Source organism: Carlito syrichta, unplaced genomic scaffold (assembly GCF_000164805.1).
Source record: "Carlito syrichta isolate Samal-C Ts95f unplaced genomic scaffold, Tarsius_syrichta-2.0.1 Scaffold271701, whole genome shotgun sequence".
In the NCBI taxonomy this organism is placed as follows: domain Eukaryota; kingdom Metazoa; phylum Chordata; class Mammalia; order Primates; family Tarsiidae; genus Carlito; species Carlito syrichta.
In genome coordinates, this window is record NW_007215797.1 from 133936 (window position 1) to 156682 (window position 22747).

The window sequence follows — 22747 nt, forward strand, 5'->3', positions numbered from 1 at the left end:
AGTATCTCCCTCGCAATCTTAGTTTACTGATTTTGGAAACAGTCTTGATATAAGACTTTGAAGGACTGATTGTGTTCAGTTTACTTTGGTGTGAGTACCTCAGTCATGTTGGGTGTTGAGAAAAGTGCACGGCCCCATCTGTTGTGAGAACCACTGTCAGAATTCATCTGGCAAAAGGAATTGATTTGCCATCATTCTTCTCTATTATGTGGCTTGTCCTCAATTCCCTTTTGGAAATAACATTTTTACTATGAAAGTCCAGCGATAAAAATCTTAATGGACTACTTAGGGACAGTATTATTTTTTTCTTGGGTCTTTAGTTTTCTCTATGCAGTCCTTCTGTGGGGCTTGTCCCCTTGCCATATTATTTTTCCAGATTGACAGAGACAGCATTGGAAATATTTTCAGCATAATTAATAATAGTCTGTTTTCCCATGTTCTTTAAAATGTCTTTTGCAGACAAGAAGCCCCAAACTGTCTCACAGTCCTCAACCTCCCAGTCTGGGCGACCCGGTCGAGCACTTATCAGAGACATCTGCTGATTCTTTGGAAGCCATGTCTGAGGGGGATGCTCCCAGCCCATTTTCCAGAGGCAGCCGGACTCGCGCGAGCCTTCCCGTGGTGAGGTCCACCAACCAGACGAAAGAAAGATCTCTGGGTAAGCTCCAGAAGGCACTTTCTGATGTCCCCTTATTATGGCATGTGTATATTTTTATAATTCTGAATCTATATTTCTACATTCAATGTTGACTTGCTCTTGATTTGTAAAAACACTAGTATTGGAGAACTTCATTGGGTCAATGTCAAGCACTGAGGGTATTCCTACTGAGGAATAAGGTCAAGTGCAAGCTGGCTTTGGGGTTGGACCTGTTCAGAACTGACTGGGATGAGCAATTCACGCCAAGAGGCTGGTAACACTAGCCTATGTTCCTGGTACTAGAGGGAACAGCCAAGGACTGACTGCAGAATGAGACTCTCCACTCGCAAACCTCCTCCCTAGTCCCAGAAGCCAGCACGGTTGGGGTGTGTGCCCTGTGATGTAGGTTTGGACCAGTGCTGCTCCATCTGACTGGCAGTCCAGTGGAGGAAACGAATGACTTCAGGACAAGGAGCAACAATGTGGCCAACACCTCTCTGACTGTTCATGAGAGCCATAAACATGAGACTCCTTCACATGAGAGGACGTAGGGGCTTGGCACATACAGGGCACAGCTTTTCCAAAAAGCAAGATTCTTCCTATACCATATATCATTTGCTCTTTTGTATTGGAGATTCACTTTCTATCTTGCTTTGCTTTTTGTTTTTTTTTAACCCTTTAATGAAATATACAAGTCATGAGGATTTAGACCTCTGCCAACTGTGCGGTGTATCATGTCCGCCCCTACCATGTTAAGGTTCTGTTTGGGTACTTGGGTTTGCAGACTGATGGGCCTGAAGGTAAGAGGGGACAGGAAAAGGATCAACATGCAAAAGCCTTCAGAGTCTGACCCGTGTAAAAGATAGCTGAACTCTGCCATGTAAAACTGAGCAAATGTCTTGCTGGAAGGAGAAGGATGAAGACAGATGTGAGAAGGTACCCTGATTTTGTTCCTTAGTTTCAGATGACCACCTGAGTAGATTGGTTCAGACATTGTCCTCGCTGTCCTTAAAACATTATTATTTGCATTATCAGTACTAATGTTTAGCATTACATTTTGTATACTTAATCTTAGGTTAGTAATCCAGGGTCCTCATCTTACAAATGAGAGAAAGGCACAGAAAATCTCCTTCTTTACTGTGTATGTGTTTGTTTGAACTCACACAGTCAATTAATTGAATGACAAGTGGGAAGTCCAGGCCTCTGGCTCTTATTAGTCTCACCTTACAAATGAAGGCCCAAGGACACGCAGGGGTGAGATACACCCAGGGAGCGTCCTAGGCTAGGGCTGTGTCAAGATGACACAGTCTTCCACTCCAACACTAAACTGGTGCTTTCCATCTGGATTAAAGAAACGTGTGCTTTCTTTTTATTTTTTTCATAGAGATGAGGTGTTGCTGTGTTGCCCAGGCTGCTCTTGAATTCCTGGGCTCAAGCAATCTCGCCTTGGCCCCAAGTGCTGGGATTATAGGCGTGAGCCACCACACCAGCCAGTTGTGCTTTCTTAACCCCACTCACACCTGAGGCAGAAGCCAGCCAAGGAGTAGAATTTCTTCTTTGTGCTTTGGCGGAAATGAGTAGAGCTCAGGTCTCTATAAAGATAGCCTCTGCTTTGCAAGCTAAAGTGAAGATAAGAATAAACACCTTTTTGCCTTCCCCCAACCCTGGGGAACTTTGACTGTTGGATAATAGATTCTTTGTTTTGAGGGCAGGAATTTCCCTTGTAGCCAAGAGTGCTTGGCAGTGCAGGTAGAGACTTCCCCGCCTTGTTCCAGAACCGAGCCTTGGGGCAGAGAGGCTGCAGGAACTGGGGACAGCTTTACCCAAGGAACTGCTGAGGGTGGCGTGTGTTCTCGCCCAGGGGTGGCTGCGATTCTGCAAATTGCTCAGTTTTCCTCTCAGCACCCCTTGCTGTAAAGTGCCAGTGTGCAGTGTCACAGCAGGCTCAAAAATGCATCTCCGCTGTTTGTTCTGCTGTCTCCACAAGGGGCTTTTTGGCTTGTGATTTTCACAACTGCTGGATTGAAACAAAGGAACACAGTAAGAGGAGAGGAGAGGAGAGAAATGAGTTTCTTGCCAATGCGAGGGAAGCGGTGATTCCAGCAAATGAGGCTGGCGCCGGGCCAGCTGGGATGGTGCAGCCCTTGACCGCCTCTTTGTGGCCGATTTGGGAATGTCCTCCCGGCCGCACCTGGCCCTCGTGGCGTAACCCAGTTGAGCCTGGATGGGAAATAAAGAGGAAAATGTGAGTCATGGAGAGTGTAAACGCGATCTCTCTCCTGGGGGCCATGCTCAGCCTTGTCTTTGGGAAACTCCCCGCGTGCCTGGCCTTATTTAACTTGCAGACAGGCGGGCTCCTGGGATGAGCAGCACTCTGCAGAGAGCCCCGGCTGTGAGCTGTGAGCCACAGTGTCCCCCAGCACCTGGGTGGCTCGGAAACGCAGCTGTGGCTCCACAGGGCCTCGTAGGCTGCCGACTGGACACCCTGAGCTGTGACCTCCTGGTTTGGAAGCCCTGGGTGTCTTTGGGGATCTGTACATTGTCATTGTGTCTCCATGCACAGAGTTTTAAGCTCTCCCACGAAGCCCCGTTGATCTTGTCTTTATTTAAAATTTTGGTGGTCTGTTCATCATGGATTTTTTTTTTTTTTAAAGGTTTTTTTTAAAGAACTATTTTAAGTTTGCTGCAAGATTGAGCAGAAAGTGCAGAGATCCCATATAGCCCAGCCCCTATACATGCAGAGCCTTCCCTACTGTTGATACCACACACCAGAATGGTGCATGTTGTGATCTACAAACTTACACACTAACACATCATTGTCATCCACGTCCATGGTTTACATTAGGGCTTACTCTTGGTGTTATACATCTATGGATTTGAACAAATGTATAAATGATGTCTATCCATCACCGTAGTATTATACAGAATGTCTCACTGCCCTAAAAGTCCTCTGTGCTCCACCCGTTCAACCCTCCTGCCCCCAACCTCTGGCAGCCACTAGTCTTTTTACTGTCTCCATAATGTTGCCTTTTCCAGAATGTCATAGTGCTGGAGTCCTACAGTATGTGGCCTTTTCAGATTGGCTTCTTTCGCTTAGCATTAAGTGTATTGAAGTTTCTTCCATGTATTTCCATTGCTTGATAGCTCGCTCCTTCTTGGCACTGAATAGTATTCCATCGTCTTGATGTGTCACAGTTTATTTGTCCATTCCCTTACTGAGGGACATCATGGTTGCTTCCAAGTCTTAGCGGTTATGAAAAAAGCTGTCATAAACACCCATGTGCAGGTTTTTGTGTGGACATACGTTTTCAGCTCCTTTGGGTAGATACCAAGGAGCGTGATTGCAAGATCATGTGGGGAGTCTATGTTTAGTTTTGTTTTGTCATGGATTCTTGTATTAATTTTAATCTTTAAAATATCACATTAGGTGACTCAGCCTGTAATCTCAGCACTTGGGGAGTCCAAGGCGAGTGGATTGCCTGAGTCCACGGGTTCAAGACCTGCCTGGGCAACTTGGCAAGACCTTGTCTCTACAATACATAAAAAATTAGCCGGGTGTGGTAGGGCACGCCTGTAGTTCCAGTTACTTGGAAGGCTGAGGCGAAAGGATCGCCTGAGCCCAGCAGGTCGAGGCTGCGGTGACCGGGAGCATGCCACCGTACTCCAGTCTGAGTGCAGAGTGAGACTCCAACTCAAATAATAATAATAATAAATAAATAAAATAACACAGGATATTATTTATTGTGATTGCTGAGGGTTTGGGGGGGTCGGTGGCTTTAATTTTGCACTGGAAGTACATGCCTAGCTGGCCTTGCTAGTGCCAGCCCAGTGTGTCATTCCAGGATGGTCAGATACCACCACTGCTGGCCACCAGCCGCAGAACACAGAGTAAGGAGAGTGGAGAAGGCTGGGTCCCAGCCTGCACTCCAGCACATGGCGCCATATGTTGACGCTTGAATCCTTCCCCAGTTTGGGCAGCTGCAGAGGAAAAGCCTGTGGACCCCAAGGGTGGAGCCTGGACAAGGCAGAATTCTCAAACCACTCCTGTTCCCAGTAGGGGAGAAAACCGTCTCTCTTTAGGCTGCCTATGCCTAGAGATAAACCTGTCCACCTCACGATTTTTCTGCCTGAATAATCACTCGTTTCTATTGCTCCAGCCTCTGTCGGGTCTGGGAAAAAAACAAGGAGACTGGGCATAGTGCATTTTGCAGATGCTGTTAGAAGACATGCAGGAGAGAGAAAGGGGAACAGTAAACTGTTGTTTCAGACCAATCGTAAACATTGCTCTTGTCTATATCGTGGTCTCCCCTGGATGAAGTCCTGGGATGCAAGGATGCACCTCTCATTTCAGAGAAGCATCCTGTGACTTCAGCCAGGGCCAATGACAGCAAAACTCAAACCCTTTCTGAGGGTGAGGGCCACCTAGTCATTCTTGGAGATTTACAAAGCAGAAAGGTAAAGAAAGAAATTGGCTCCGAGACTGATTTATTCCATGACCAGGTTCCAATGACCATCTCTAAATCTTTATCACCATCTCTAAATCTTGACTTCTACAGAGTAGTGGGATCCCTGCCTGTTCCTCCCATCCAGAGTCCAGCTGAATTTTTTTTCAGTGAAATTTATGCCGTTTCTCTTCCGCTTTAACTTCAGTGAAAAGAGAGACGATCGGGAGAAAGGAAGCCCAAGAAATAAAATGAAAACCGCCTTCCAGTAGAATTTGGTTTTAGAAATAATTTCCATGAAAAATTGTCCCTCTGCTATTAGGTTTGGAGTCTTAATGATGGAGTAGTTTCCTTTTAATCATGATGCTGTCTTATAAATGCCTGTCTGGAATGTGACCATAGGCAGGGGCTGGTGTCTGGCTGCTCTAGAGTTGGCCTTCGGGGAAAGGGTAGCCACAAGATGTTCCCACTCTTCTGTGTGCCCTCAGGAATTCAAAAATAAAACTCATGTAAAAACAAGAACAACAGCAGCAGCCTCTCGATGCAGCCAGATTCCTTTGTTGACCATATTTCGAATGAATGGCTTTAGAAAAAGACCTCACCAACCCAGCAGCCAGAGGTGTTATTGTTTCTGTAACAAACTGCCTCTTAAACACTCAGACTGAAAAAGCAAAAATGATCTTCAATGGCTTAGGAGGATGTTACGCTGGTTGGGCGAGAAGTTCTCCGACAGGGTGAATTATTGAGTATCTGTGTGACTGTTCTTTCATTCCAAGGTGATAATTTTGATGGCTATCATTCCTTATGGAGACTTAAGGAAAAGATGGTTCACAGGTGCCAGAATCTTCCATTCTGTGCACATACAAGGATGGGCAGAAGCTTAAGGCAAAGGACTGAGAAAATTCCACCTCCAAAGGGGAAAGCCGAGGAAGTGTGAGTAACTGTTAAGACTAGTATCAGATTGTTTGAGTGTAAACAGTTATCCTTTGAATATTTAAAAATAAATAAATTGTAAACAAATGAAAAGAAGTATCGCTCTGTAGAGTAAGTAAAACATTTACAAAAAGTGATTTCCTCAGCACTGGTAGTAATTGAAGGGTATAAAATATTATAAAAACAAAAAATTGCAGAGGACAGTTTCATAGCAGGTCAGTTGATTCGGGGCATATCCCTGACCTTTTGAGGGTCTCAGCAAAAAAAAAAAAAATGTCACTCTATTCTCTCTAGCCTCAGAGCCACTTCCCTGGCCCAGGTGGATGGGAGTGAGTAGACAGGGTGACTCGCTCGAATCACCCACGCCAGCCTCCTCCTAGTGCATTTTCCGCTACTGTCAAGGTTGGAGAGAAGACTCATTCTGGAATATCAAATGTGTGAGTTCTGGAAGATAGGAAGCAAGGCCATTGTGGAGGCTTTGGGGTTTTCTTTAGCATCATTTGCCAAGGCCCTGGGCATGATCACTAGCTTGATGGGGTTAAGAGTCTGGGGGCGAGGCATCCGTTTATTGTTAGCACTGAGAGTGTAGGTGTGACTCAGCTGTACTCTAGGATGCTACTGGCAACTTCTTGATCAAGACAGTGTGGCTTTGTAGTCACACCTGACCAGGACGCTTCCTCTTTGCCAGATTCTGTGGTGGCCCAGTTTTACAGTGAAAATTCAGCCCAGTGATTCTGCAAGTCTTTTAATAAATCCGTTTTTTGCTTTAACTAGCTGGAGCCGGTTCAGTTCTCTGCAACTGAAGCCTGACTGACGCAGGGGGTTCTGACTGACTGTGTTTGCAGATATCATAGTGCTGCCTGTTCTATATGTTTTAGAAAATAGGACACATACTGGCAGGAATAGGCTGATGACTTCTAGAGGCTTGGCAGTGAGGTGGAGGTATGGTTTTCAAACTGCATCCTAGAGAACACTCTTCTATGGAGTTTTCTCTGCTATAAATATTGTAGTTTCATATAAGATTTCATTTGAAAAATGAGCTGATGCTAAAAACATAAAATAAAGCCCATTTGCACAATGAAAAAAAATTAAATAGGCCAGTGTTATAGAGAAGGGAAGAAGGGAGAGAGAAAAGGGGAAATAAATAATGAGTAAATGTTCTCTATACAGCAGGAGTCCTTAGGAACTTTGGGTAAGTCAAAAGGTTGCCTCTTAGTTTTCTTGCACCTGATGTAATGAATGCCCTGAAAGGTAAATTTTATAAACCGAATCCATTCTTTAAATAAAACATAGATTTGAGGCCGGGAATTAACCATTGGAAGGAATATGTCAAGAAATTCTTTAGTATAGTGAAACATGCTTTGTGATACAAATCATCAGCCCTAATTTGCCCTTCATCCACTGGGATTTTCATATATGAGGTTTACTGAAAGAAGGGAGTACTTATCCAAGTTTAGCCACTTGGCTTCTAATTCACCCATAAGAAAGAACATCCTTGTAAAACATTGTGTAGACTCATGGCGCATTTGTGCTTACTTTAAAAATTAAAGTCAGATATCTTTAGAAAATTCTTGCTATTAAAATTCCTGGGCTGAAACTCTAGAATAGATATCTCCAGACTTGAAGAAATTGTTTAGTTGCTGTGGACCTGAGTGGTTCTATGTCCCCTACCTATATCTTTTAGGATTACGTTGCAGACAGGACTTGAGTAGGAAAAGCATTGACTGAAGTAAAGAGATTTGATAGATGCTGAGATATGATTGAGCCCTTCCTGCACCACTATTATCTGACAGGGTGTGCCTGTGGTTGGAGCAATTAGCATCGAGAAAGCTCTTAGAGAAGACTTGGGCTCTCCTGTTTCTGTTTTTTCCTTTGCAGCCAAGATGTCTTTTTAAGCCTGGTGCATAGGTCGCCTTTTTATAAAGCTAAAATAAAACTTTACAGTGCTGAAGATAGAGCTATAGGGTTAAATAACTGAAAAGGGGTTATACTTTTCCAATTTGCATTGCGGTAAAGGAATACCTGAGGCAGGTTGTTCATAAAGAGAAGAGTTTTCTTCAGGCTCATGATTCTGCATGGCTCTGGCATCTACTGGGCTTCTGGGGAGGCCTCAAGAAGTTTACAATCATGGTGGAAGGTGGAGAGGGAGCAGGAGAGTCATATGGTGAAGACTGAAGTAAGACGGAGGAGATGATGGCAGGCTCTATTAAACAATCAATTCTCATGTGAACTAATAGAGTGAGAATTCTTTCATTGTCATGAGAAAAGGGCATAAGCCATTCATGAGAGAGCTACCCCCATGACCTGAAAAACTTCCACTAGGCCCTACATTCAACGCTTGGGGATCACATTTCTTTTTTTTTTTTTTTTTTTTTGAGTTGGAGTCTCACTCTGTCACCCAGACTGGAGTGCAGTGGCCGCTTCCGGCCACCGCAGCCTCGACCTGCTGGACTCCGGCGATCCTTCCGAGTAGCCGGAATTACAGGCATGCGCTACCACGCCCAACTAATTTTTTGATTTATTGTAGAGATGAGGTCTCGCTGCCCCAGGCGAGTCTCGAACCAGCGGGCTCAGGCAATCCACTCACCTCATCCTCCCAAAGGCGCGGGATTACGGGCTGAGCCACCGAACCCGGCTGGGGATCACATTTCAACATGAGATTTGGAGGGAACGACCATCCAAACTAGATCAGGGGTGATGGGTATAGTAGACCATATATACTATTTTTTTCTTCGAAAATATAAATAACTGGAAAGGTAACTTAAAATCCCAAAGCCATTTCAAAAAATTAGTCTTCCCATAAGTCAGAGTGAATATTCTTTTCTCTCTCTCACAGCCATGATACCTCGTCCTAACACAGGATTTGAAAAATACTCTAATTCAGAAAAGAACTCTGCACCAAACTTAAAGGACTTGTATAAGTAAAACAAGTTTTGTCTGTTATTTATACCTTTCTACATACAAAATAGATTTGATTTGGTTTCATCAAAACCAGGAAACAAACATAAGAAACATTAAAACAAGAATTAATATAAGAAGCAGTTGAGCAAAATATGTGTTCCAGAAAATTAAAGGTAAAGATAATTGCTGTAATTGCAGTCAAGATATGAAAAAAAGATAGAAGAAATAATGTAGAGAGTTAAATGGATTTTATTATTTCAGAACAGTTTTATCCCAGTTCATTAGGAAAAAAGGTTTTAAGGCATTATAATCTAAGAACTCCTATGTTGTAAAGTTCTCAACATCTGATTATGTAATAAGTAGTTATGCTTAACAGCTGGTTTCTGGAAGATTTTTCATATAGCTATATCTTTACCATAAAACTTAAAATCCAATGGCATAGTATTATGTCATGCTGTGAGAAGGTCATGTCTAAGAATCTGTAGATTTCTAGGGGCCTGATTTGATACATGGGAAAAGTGGATATAGTATATTTAAATTTTTTAAGTTTTCATTATTACTGACACATAATCACTGTACCTATTTATGGGGCACATGTGATGTTTTGATGAAGGCAATGATCAAATCGAGATAATTGGGTTATCCATCACCTCAACCATTTATCATTTCTTTGTGTTAGGAACATTCCAGTTCCACGCTTTTTGCTATTCAAAAATATACAATAATTTATTTCTTATTATAGTTATCCTATTGTGCTACCAAATACTAGATTTCATTTATTCCATCTAATGATATTTTTGTACCCATTAACCATTCCATCTTTATCTCCCCCTCCCACAACCCTTCCCAGACAATGGTAACCAACATTCTACTCTCTATTTCCATGAGTTCCATTTTTTTCCAGGCCCCACACGAGTGAGGACATGTGATATTTGTCTTTCTGTGCCTTGCTTGCTTTGCTTAACATAGTCCATACATATTGCTGCAAATAACAGGATTTTATTCTTTTCTGTGGCTCAATAATATCCCATTGTGCACATGTACTACATTTTCTTTATTCATGTATTCGTTGATGGACACTTAGTTATGTTCCATATCTGGGCTATTGTGAACAGTGCTACAACAAATAAAGGAGTGTGGCTACCTCTTCAATATACTGATTTTCTTTCTTTTGAATATTTACTCAGCAGCGGAATAGCTGGATCATATGGTAGTTCTATTTTTAGGTTTTTGAGGAACCCCCATACTGTTCTCCATGGTGGCTGTACTGTGTACATTCCAACCAATAACATGCAGGGTTCTTCTTTCTCCACAGCCTTGCCAGCATTCATTATTGCCTGTCTTTTGGATAAATCCCATTTTAATCAGGGTGATAGGATATCTCCTTGTAGTTTTGATTTGTATTTCTCTGATGATTAGTGATGTTAAGCATTTTTTCATTTACTTGCTGGCCATTTGTGTGTCTTCTTTTGAGAAATGTCTATTCTGATCTTCTGCCCACTGTTTTAATTGAGTACTTTTTTTTCACATTGAGTTGTTTGAGCTCCTTATATATTCTGGTTATTAATCCCTTGTCAGATAGGTAGTTTGCAAATATTTTCTCCCACTCTGTGAGAATCTAGTCTTGATAATTAATGTAGCCCTCAGGTGATTGGTCCTTGGCTATTAATTGTCTTAGCAGGGTGGGTAACCTCAGGTAGAGAGGAATATTTGAAGAGCAGGTCATTGCTGAAGGCTTGATGACAAAAGAGAGTTGGAGAAGGAATCTCTCCCACAATGGCAATACTCCAGAATTTTAGTAAGTTCCAATAATACCAGCTTCTACTGTGCACTCTCTCTGGGAATAAGATTGGGAGTATCTGGATTCAGATGCTGTACTCTCAGGTGCCATGATGTGGTTGCAACAAGAGATGAGACATTCAGAGACATTGCCTAAACTACTGATGAGAAAAAAAAATTTGGTTTATCAGTCTCTTTCTTTTCCTTGCCATGAAAATTCTATCTAAAATCTGTTTATTCTGCCTTGCCGTTTTGGTAAAGACAAGATTCATTGCACATCAGTTTTTAAAATTAAAAAGCTTCTTGCCAAGTTAATTATTTTTTAATTTTTAAAATGGAAAGTTTCTTGTCAAGTTAATTTGCTTTTTAAAAGCTAACGTTCAAATGTGATTCCTTAGGTTTATTGAACTCTAAATGAGTTCACCCACATTCTTTGTACCAGCTTTTAAAGACTATTCTATGAAATACTAGAAATAAAATTAAGATGCAAGCCAGTTTTACGACAAACACCCAAGTAGAACTTCCTCCTTGGTGTTCTTGTCCTATTAGTGGCCTCCAGAAGTCTGTCCACTTATGTCCAGAAACTGAGATTCGGGCAGTTTCTCATATTTCAGGCAGAGGATAACACAGGAAGGCACACATTCTGCATTGCTGGTGGGCAGACATGTCTTCTTAGACTGAGGAGTGACTCTTACACTGAGTCTTCTTAGACTGAGCAGGTGAAGGGGCCTGGTCTGCTACACTCCAGATTTCTCAAGTTTGCTCTGTGATGTGGGTTGAGACTAAGCAGGCCTTGGTTCTGGACACGAGTTCCTGTCTGGGGCAGTAGGGAACTAGACTTTCCACCTAAGAAAGCTGTTTCTGTGCATGACAGGAGGCGAACTCCAAGGTACCATGTTGGTCTTTGGTTCCTTGTGAGTCCAAGCCACTCTAAGGGGCTTTTATGGACTGAATTGTGTCCCTCCAAATTCACATGTTGAAGTCCTAACTCCCAAAAGTCCTGATTTGACCATATTTGCAGATAAGATCTTAAGAAGAGATGATTAAGTTAAAATGAGGTCATAAAGGCAAGTTTTAATCCAGCATGACTGGTGTTCTTACAAGAAGAATAAATTCAGATACAGAGATGTACAGAGCGAAGACCATGTGAAGACACAGGAAGAACACAGCCACCTATAAGCCGAGGAGAGAGGCCTCCGAAGAAACCCACCCCACTGACACCTTGATCGTGAATCGTGGAAAAATTAATTTCTGTAGGTTAAACCCCCCAGTACCGGCCCTGAGTACTTACTGGTGGCAACCTGAACAAACAAATCCAGGGTGTCTTCCCCTTCTTACTTCCTTTTCCTTTGAGGGGAATGCCAGGCTGATGGCGTTGTCACAAATATGTTGTGTGTCTTTCTTCAAGACATTCAAATTATATTTGTGAAATTTTCTATTTGTTTCCCTTGCACGATGCATCAACTCAGTTTCCTAGCATTGTATGGGGAACTTGTATTTTTTAATTCAAGCAAATTTTTAGAGACAGGATCTCATTCTGTTGCCCCGGCTGGAGTACAGTGATGTGATTATAACTCACTGCAGCCTCCGACTCCTAGACTCAAGCAATTTTTCTGCCTCAGCCTCCTGAGTAGCTGGGATGACAGGTATGCACCACCACACCCAGCTAATTTTTTTTTATTTTAATTTTTAGAGATGAGGTCTTGGTATGTTGCCCAGATTGGTCTCAAACTCCTGGCCTCAAGTGATCCTCCTGCTTCAGTCTCCCAAGTAACTAAAATTCCAGGTATGAGCCATGGCATTTGGTCTGCAAAGGTAGATTTTAAGACCTTAGGTACAGACTCCACGGACATGACTATTTTTCTTTTCGGCAACCCTTAAGACCCATCCTCAAATTTAGCAAATAAAAGTTTGTTTGACATCTAGCAGGTTTAACTGCATCCTATCAAGAAAAGCTCTAATTTCATCATGCTGAGTCTGGGTTCTCAAAAGTTTGGTAATGTCATTAAAAATGATATTCCCACCAACTTTTCGTTTGCAGAATTCTCTAAGGTGTTAATTGGCTTTCAGACATCTCTGGCTAAATGTCTCCCAGTAATATAAAGCGAAACATGATAAAAATAAACCCTTCATTTCTCCTTCTCTCCCCACCCCAAATTTTGCCTACTCTCAAAAATTTTTTTCTCCATTCATGTATTTATTAAGAATCGACTCAGTTCCTGGCACTGTTAAGGTGCCATGGTGAGTTATTTTAAAAATATATGAAATCTGGTTCTTGTATTTCAGGAATTTTCAGTATAACTAAAGACACATGGTAACTATGTAAGGACCGACTTTAAAATATCCATAAATCAAAGACTTCACAGCTGAAGCTATGATTACACCCAGCCACCCTGGCCTCCTGGCTGCGCCAGCAGTCGCTCCCCCCAGAACCTACATCCCTTCTGCTCTCTCTGCCTGGATTCACCCCCCACCCCCAGTTTCTCATATCCGCATTCAGACCTCTGCTCATCAGAGAGTGAAATAACACCTACCCTGCCAGTCTCTGTCGCCGTACGTGCTGCATTCTCTTTTTATGACACTTACTTAGAGTAGCGGTTCTCAAACTTTAGTGGAGAATCTGTTAAAGCACAGATTTCCAACCGTACCTCCTGAGTTTCTGATTCAGTAGATCTAGGGTGGACCTGAACTCTGACAAGTTCCGAGGTGACACTGATGTTGCAGATCAGGGACCACTGACTTAGGGCAGTATATGCCCTCGGAAAGAATGAAAGTGTGATTGTATTAGCTGGGCATGGTGGTGCATGCCTGTAGTTCCAGCTACTTGGAAGGCTGAGGCGGAAAGATTGCCTGAGCCCAGCAGGTCGAGGCTGCGGTGGCCGTGAGCAGCATGTCACTGCACTCCAGCCTGGACGATAGAGTGAGAATCCGACTCACTAAAAGGAAAAAATAAATAAAGTGTGATGGCAATGTAGCACAACGTGAGGACATTCTAATCAATCTCTGATAGGGAATGGAATGGCGTCATTATACTCTGGCAGGAAAATATTGAGTTCTTCCCATGGAGGAAATTCAGAGGGCTGCCCTGGGTCATGTCCTTAAACTAGAGTATTGAATCCCAGCACACTTGGAGAATGACCCTCCTGGAGATATGGGATCTGCATCCTCCCTATGGTGATCTTCAGAGCCATCCTGCTTACCAAGGTCTGTTTCTCCCTCTAGAGTTTGCTGTTCCTGTTTTTTAAAATCCCTACTTGATCTCTGAACTACTTTAATTTCTGCCTCATCCCCTAACTTGACATCCTTGGAAATGTACATAGACTCAGCATTTCACCTCTGGCCCATTTCTTGGATCTTGGGTGGTGATCTTTTCGTGCGATTTCACTCTGTACACACGTCTCAATTCTCCCAGTTTAAGGATTATCCCATACTAGTGTCCTACCCTCATCTCCCCATCCCAGGGGCACTCTGACCCCAACCATGATCTGTTTATCACCTAAACATTGATACTGTTCATGGTGTGGACAAGGGAAAGGACACATTCATGAGGCCAATGCCCTGAAGATGTCCCTGAGGAAGAAAGTTCCCTTGAACAAGATGCTTTGTGTTTTGATTCAGTAATTGGTCTTCCATGATTCTTGGGTTAGGCACGTTCTTGTGTCCCCATTTACCTTCACAAAAGGAGCCATATAATGTCGGAGCCTTTTAGAGTAAAGGTGCAATTAAAAGTATATATTAAAAATGCTTGCTCTATTAGGGGGGAAGAAAGAAAATTATTCTTTTTAAGAAATACTCCCTGAGCACCTAACTCCAGTAGGAATGGCATCATCAATAACTCATAAAAACAACAGATGCTAGAGAGGATGCGGCGAAAAGGGAACACTTCTGCACTGTCAGTGGGAGTGTAAGCTAGTCCAGCCTCTGTGGAAAACAATGTGGCAATTCCTAAAAGATCTAAAAATTGACCACCCATACATCTCCACAGTCCTTACTGGAAATATACCCAGAAGAACTCAGATCACTCCATGAAAAAGATACCTGCACGTGCATGTGTGTTGCAGCATTACTCACAATAGCAAAAATGTGGAACCAACCATGCTGCCCATCGAAAGAGGACTGGATAAAAAAATGTGGTAAGTAAGCACGATGGAATATTACACAACCATAAAGAGGGACCGAATTATGAACTTTACAGCAACTTGGATGGACTTAGAGGTTATACTGAGTGATCTATCACAGAAACAAAGAACTGAGTATCACATGTTCTCACTCATAAGCGGACCTTGAACAACTATTGTAATACTGTAAGAAAGGGATTGGCAGTATGGGAAACTGCCATGGGTGGGGGGCACACCTCATCAACAAGGGTACCTGCTTAATGAACATTTGTGTATCTAACCCTGAATTGTACCCCATATATTTAAAATAAAACTTTTTTTAAAAAAAGGAAGTACTCCTAGCCACTCTTGGTGCAATTCTGGAGTTTCTAATCTGTTGGAGGAGGAAGATGATGAAAAAACAGTATATATAATAGGTGGTATAAGTGCTAAAAAAAAAAATCAATCAGGAGAAGGAAAACGGAGTGCTGCAGAGATGAAGATGGGGGAGTTGTCATTTTATAAAGGATGGGCAGGGAGAGCCCCGCCAAGAAGATGGCATTTGAGCCATAACCTGGAGCATATGAAGACGTTAACCATGCAGACACCTGAAGAAAGAGAGTTCCAGACAGGGAACAGCCAGGGCAAAGGCCATGAGTAAGAACATGCCCGAAGCATTCAAGGAACGGCAAGAAGACCACCATGACTAGAATGAGGCCAGAGAGGTAACAGGGGCCAAATAACGTAGGAATTTTTTAACAGCAAAGGCTCTGGTTCCACTGGCCACTTTAGAGTGAGAATGGCTTCTACATTTCAGATTTGTGATCAGTGGCCCATTTTTTATTTATAGATTTTATTCTGGGCCAGGCGCTGTGGCTCATATCTGTAATCCCAGCATTTGGGGCAGCCAAAGTGGGAGGATTGCTTGAGCCCAGAAGTTCGAGATCAGCCCAGGCAACATAGGGAGACCTCATCTCTATCAAAAAACTAAAAATTAGCTGGGCCTGGGAACATGCACCTGTAGTCCCAGCCACTCAGGAGGCTGAGACAGAAGGATTGCCTGAGCCCAGGAGGTCGAGGCTGCAGTGAGTCATGATTGTGCTACTGCACTTCAGCCTGGGTAACAGAGTGAGACCTGACTCAAAAAAAAATTGTATTATGCCTGCTAGATTTGGAGTGACTAAAGACAACAGCATGGACAGAAGTTGAGAGACCAGTTAGGAGTCTTACAATAATCCAGGGAGATGTGAGTGTTAGCAGAATAGGCAAGGAGAAGAATTTGGGTTCTGTAGATATTTTGAAATGAGAGTAGGCCGGGCTTGGTGGCTCAGCCTATAACCCAGCACTTTGGGAGGCCGAGGTGAGTGGATTGCCTGAGCCCTCAGATTCAAGACCAGCCTGGGCAACATGGCAAGACCTTGTCTCTACAATAAATAAAAAATTAGCCAGACATGGTAGTGCTCATCTGTAGTTCCAGCTACTTGGAAGGTTGAGGTGGAAGGATCGCCAGAGCACAGCAGGTCAATGTTGGGGTGGCCATGAGTGTGCCATTGCATTCCAACCTGAACAACAGAGTGAGACTCCAACTCAAAAAAAAAAAAAGAAATGAGAGTAAGTTTGGCTCCGGCCATCTAGGAGTTTTTGCTGTAATGGAGAAGACATACATAAAAACCTCCAACCTAAGGTGCGAATGCAAACATCACCATAGTAGCCTACATTATGCTGAAGTAGCAAATAGCTTCCAAATCTCAGTGGCACTTATTATGACAATGGTTTATTTCTTGCTCAAGCATGTCCAGAGCAGGTTGGCAGGAGCTCCTGTCTGTTGTAGCCACCCAGGGCCCCATGCTAATGGAGGCCACATCTCAACCCATCACCAGAAAGATGTATAATGAATCTCACTTTGAGAGACGTATGATGTCTCCCAAGGCTTCTGCAAGAAGTGATGCTTCTGTTAAAAAAAAAAAAAGTCGCAAGGCCATGCTTAATCTCAAAGGGGACAAGGAAGTGCAGTCTAACAATGGACCTAGAATTTTCATGAACAATGCTGGTGACAACCACACCAAGTTTATAAATTAATGTAAAAATAATCAGTATCATTCAAACCCCTAGTGCAGATTATTTAGTTGAAGAAAGAGTCAACTAAATGTAAATCTGCAAAAATCTCACAATCTGAGGAGAGATAAAGGGAAAGAAAACATGAAAAGCCAATTCAGAGACAGGATCCATTGATCAAGATGCTTTATCTCTAATAGGAATTCTGGAAGACAAGATTAGAAAAAAATGAGGAAAGACAATGATTGAAGAGAGATTGGGTGAGAAATTTTCTAGAACTGCCAGCAAACCTGAGTCTTAAGACTGAAAAGAAGCACAAATCCCAAGGGAGAAAAAAAATCCAGACAGGTCCACTGTGGAGAAACTGCAAAACATCATCAAAAGAAAATCTTAAAAGCAGTGAGAAAGAAATGACAGGTCACCTACAAAGAAAATGAAACTTGACAGCAGCATGCTTTTATAAGTCAAGAAATCAGAGAGCAATGGAGCGATATCTTTAAAATCCAAGGGGAGAAAAATCATCATTCACCAACATTTATTTATCCAGTAAAAGTATAATTTGAGAGTGGGAGCAAACAGAAGCCATTTTCAGATAAACAAGATTTGGAGTATTTACAATTCATAAATTCACTGAGAGAACTAGTAACATGTACTTCACACAAACATCCTGAATAAAATATTGGTAAATAAAATCCATCAATGTATAAAAACACTAATACATCACAACTATGTGAGATTTATTCCAAGTATGCAAGGCTGGTTTAATATTTGAAAGTCAATTAAAATAATCCACCATATCAACAGGATATAGAAGGAGAATCATATGATCATGTCAGTTGACATATAAAAACCAAATGACAAAATCCAACAATTCATGACTGAAAAAATCTTTCACCAAACTAGGAATAGAGCAAAATTTCTCATCTGATAAAAATCATCTACAAAAATCCCTATAACTAATATTATACTTAATGGTGAAAGATGAAATGCAAAAGTTTCCCTCTAAGATTGGGAACAGCCAGGAATGCCCAATCTCATCATACTTACTCAGTATAATTCTAGACATGCAAGCCATGCACTGGTTCAATAAGCAGGGGGAAAAAAGGCATACAGTTTAGAAAAGAAGAAATAAACCTGCCTTTGTTTACAGATGACATTATCTATGTAGCTAATCCCAATGGGTAAAAGAAAATCCCAATAAATGTAACAAAAAAAGTCAAAACAAAACAAAACAAAAAACTCTCCTTGAAGAGCAAGTGAATTCAACAGGGTCATAGGATTAACGATCAACACACAAAATCTATTGCATTTCTATATACTAACAGCAAGTGAATGGAAGCCAAAATAAAAAACACAGTACCATTTACAGTTGTTCTAAAGAAAATGAAATATTTAGGCATAAATAAAACAAAACATGGATACAATCTCTATGCTGAAAATTACAATATGCTGATGGAAGAAAACAAAGACCTGATGACTGAAGAGACATACTATGTTCATAGATAAGAAGACTCAGCCAAGTAAAGATAATCGGTTCACCCTAAATAGAGCTATAGTTTTAAAACAATTCCTCAAAATCACAGCAAAGTTTTTATTTTTATTTTTGGTAAACATAAACAAGCTTATTCTGAAATGTATTTAAAAAGGCAAAAAAGCCAGAAGAACTAAAGCTATTTTGACAAAGAAGAATGAAGTGGGAGGAATTTGTCCATCTGATTTCTAAGCTTATTGTGGAGCTACAGTAATCAAGACTATGTGGTACTGGCAGAAGGGTAGACATAGAGGTCATTAAAACAGGATAAGGAATCCAGAAATAGACTCACACAAATATGGCCTCCTAATTTTTTGCAAAATTGCAAAAGCAACTCAATAGAGAAAAGATAGCTGTTTCAACAAATGGTGCCAAATCAGTGGACTATCTATAAGCCAAAAACCAAAAAAAAATCAAAAAAACTTTAAGTGATCTTCAGCCTAATCTTCACACTTCACACTTCTGTCTTCACAAGTAATTAAAAAAAAAAACAAAAAACTCAAAATAGATCATGGACTTAAATGTAAATATAAAATGATAAAGCTTTTAAGTTTAAAAACAACACCAACTACATGAAGATATTATTTAGGACCCACAGTTTTGTGGAGATTTCTTAGACATGACACTAAAGGCATGACCCATAAAAGGGAAAAATGATTAGTTGGGTCTTATAAAAAAAAGAAAAGACCCTGTTAAGAGGATGAAGAAACAAATGTCATCCTAGGACTAAGACTTAATCCATCCTAAGACTAAGACTAAGAGAAAATATTTGCAAGCCACCTATCTGATGAAGGACCAGTATCTAGAATATATAAAGAACTCTCAAAACTCAGTAGTAAAAAAGCCAAACAATCCAATTAGAATTTGGACAAATTACAAACAGAGACATTTCACTAAAGGGTATATACAGATGGTAAATAAGCACATGAAAAAGGTGTTCAACATAATTAGCATTTAAAAATGCAAATTTAAGCCGGGCTCGGTGGCTCAGCCTGTAATCCCGCGCCTTTGGGAGGCTGAGGTGAGTGGATTGCCTGAGCCCGCGGGTTCGAGACCCGCCTGGGCAGCGAGACCTCATCTCTACAATAAATCAAAAAATCAGCCGGGCGTGGTAGCGCATGCCTGTAATTCCGGTTACTTGGAAGGTTGAGGAGGAAGGATCGCCGGAGCCCAACAGGTCGAGGCTGCGGTGGCCGGGAGCGGCCACTGCACTCCAGTCTGGGTGACAGAGTGAGACTCCAACTCAAAAAAAAAAAAACAAACAAAACAAAAATGCAAATTTAAACTACAATGAGATATCACTACATACATATCAGAATAGTTAAAATAAAAAATATTGATAACACCAAATGTGGGCAAAGATTCACAGGAACCAGGTCACTCATACATTGTTGGTGGGAATGTAAAATGTCATAGCTACTCTGGAAAATCATTTTACAGTTTCTTTTAAAATGAAAAATGGACTTACCCTATGACCCAGTAATTGCACTCTTTCACATCTATCTCAGAAAAATGAAAATTTATATTCACCCAGACACTTGTACAGGAAGGTTTAGAGAAGCTTTGTTTGTAATAGGCAAAAATTAGAAACTACCCAAATGTTTTTTTCAGTGGGACAATGGTTAAAACTATGATACTGCCATACCATGGAATGTTACGTAGCAATAAAAGACACGCTATTGGTATGCGATGACTTGGATATACCTCAAGAGAAGAATGCTCAGTGGGGTGGAAAGCTTACATTGTGTACCATTCCATTTGTGCAGAACACTGTTGAAATAAATTATAGAGATGAGGAACAGATGGTTGCCTGGACTTAGGGATGGAGGTGGGATTAGGGAGTTTGAATACCAAGGCATGGCACTGGGAAGCCTTGTTGATGGTTCAATTAAGAATCTTGATTGTGGTAGTAGTTACAGCTACACCTGTGGTAAAATTGTGTAGAACCACACTCACACATGAGTATATGTATAAATCTCAATAAGCACTGTGGATTGCCCCAATTCTAATGATTTGGTTTTGTTGCTGTCTATAGTTACACAATTGGGAGAGTTGGGCAAAAGGGCATGGGACCTTCCTGACATTTCTTTACAATTTTCTTTTACAAAATACGAAGTTAAGCTGGGCGTGGTGGCTCACACCTGTAATTGTAGCACTTTGGGAGGCAGAGGCAGGGCAATCCTTGAGCCCAGTAGCTCAAGACCAACCTGAACAATATAGCGAGACCACGTCTCTACAAAAATAAAATAAAATAAATTAGCTAGCCATGGTGGCACATACCTGTAGCCCCAGCTACTTGGGAGGCTGAGGTGGAAGGATTACCTGAGCCCAGGTGATCGAGGCTGTGGTGAGACGTGATTGTGCCACTGCACTCCAACCTGGGCAACACAGTGAAACACTGACTCAAAAAGCAAACAAGAAAAAAAATAAAGTTAAAAAATGTTTACTTCATTAAGAAGAATAATAAAACCCAGCGGGAAGAAGTGCTATGTGTGAAATGATGGTGAGAAAATAAGTTAATAAGCATGGTTTTAGAAAACCTAAATAAACATACATTATAAAGAATCATTTAAGGAGATTAAAAGCAAGATAAAAATACCAGACTGAAACAATAAAACAACAGAGAGGGTAATCGGAGTGAAAGCATTTTTTCTCTCTTTTTAAAAAATTGTTTATTTTACTTTATTTTATTTTTTATTTTTGGAGTTAGAGTCTCACTCTGTCGCCCGCTCCCGGCCACCCCAGCCTCGACCTGCTGGGCTCCGGCGATCCTTCCGCCTCAGCCTTCCAAGTAGCCAGAATTACAGGCGCGCGCTACCACGCCCGGCTAATTTTTTGATTTATTGTAGAGATGAGGTCCCGCCTGCCCAGGCGGGTCTGGAACCCGCAGGCTCAGGCAATCCACTCACCTCAGCCTCCCAAAGACACAGTATTACAGGCTGAGCTACCGAGCCCGGCTTTTCATCCCCTTTTATATTGGTAAGAAACAAAGGCCAAACAGGGTGAATAATGTATAATGTACAGGTCAGAGCAGTAAGTGGAAAAGGCATATTTGAACCCAGGGCTCTCTACTGCATAAACCCAACTAGTGCTCTCTTGGTCATAATGAATGTAGAAATAAATACTTCTCTAAAAGGAGTGCTTGCAATGGTTTGAAGGCAAAATAGTTTCACCCTTTGTGGAATGAAATACAAATTGTCTCCAAACTATGGTTGCAACAGAAAGCTTTCATATGCACCCTTTTCTTTTCATTTCATTGATCAAACTGTGGACAAAACTGATTAAAAAAAACAGAGAGTTTTCATATCTGCTCTTTCCCGTCTCAGCCCGAAACAGAATCAGTGCGTTGTGTTACCTGGAAGAATGAAGGGCATCAATTCACATTCAGATTTGATGTTTTCTTAATAAAGCTATGAGCATAGAAATAAAAATTTTGATACTGTCCTGTATCAGTGAAAAGAGAGAACTCGTGTTTTAACCATCAAAGAAAACCACAAATCTATTGATTTTTCCATTTGTAAATCTTGTTTCTGTGTCTCTTAAAGCTAAAAATGATCTTGAAATTCAAATATGCTAAGGCAAATTCTCATACACACACATATCCACAGAGCATGCAGGGTGAACACACACGCATACGCATGCTTGCACGCATGCACACGCACATACACACACACATAAACACACACACACACACATTAGTAATGGGTCTCAAAAAGGGGATGATAGGACTTAGTTGCACATGTTTGTTGACAGGTTTGAATTAAAGAAACCTGAACATTCCTCTCCAGTCAATTGGGCCTTTTCTCCTTCTTTTAGTCTAGAATAAATGACTAAAGTTCTCCAGTTTATAGGATTGAAAAGAGGTGGTACTTTTATCTTACCTGAAACATTGTGCAGCAAAAGCTTCTATTTACTGACTCATAAAAGATTTTATGCTTCATCTGTTGTACTTAAGATGACTATAGAGAATGTACTAGAAAAAGATTGGAAATGTGTTTCCTCCTGAAGTTGGAATTACAGTCAGGTGTATTATTTAACAATCCTACTTTCCTTGATGCCATCAGATTTCAGCATTGGCAGGAAGTACTGAAGTAAACCTAAACAGAGCATTAAGCAAAATGTAGCCTCAAACTCTAAAAACATGTACGATTGCAACTCCTTTGTGTGCAGACTTCAGAATGAGTTTGCCCAGCTCTTTCATAATAGTTTCATCTGATGAAACAACAAAGGCACCTGTCACTGGGTGAGCTCACAGCCTTCTATAAAAACATCAAGAACATTCTGATCCCAGAACTGCCATCACAGCTCTGTCATGGAATCAGCCAGAGACCCTGGGCAAATCTCTTATCCTTTCTAGACCTCAATTTCCTCA

The 22747-nt window shown here is 41.4% G+C and overlaps 1 protein-coding gene across 5 annotated transcripts in view; it reads left to right on the forward strand.

The window, feature by feature from the left end:
• Positions 1–457: 457 nt before the first annotated feature.
• Positions 458–22747, forward strand: part of KIAA1217 (KIAA1217 ortholog) — a 158374-nt gene continuing 136084 nt past the window's right edge. For 3 of the 5 annotated variants that reach the window (XM_008052302.2, XM_008052300.2, XM_021709665.1), the window contains exon 1: positions 458–658. In XM_008052302.2, coding sequence (XP_008050493.1) covers positions 556–658 — 103 coding nt within the window. In that variant the 5' untranslated portion in view covers positions 458–555. The remainder of the gene's footprint in view (positions 659–22747) is intronic. The other 2 variants (XM_021709667.1, XM_021709666.1) reach the window with 1 other exon arrangement.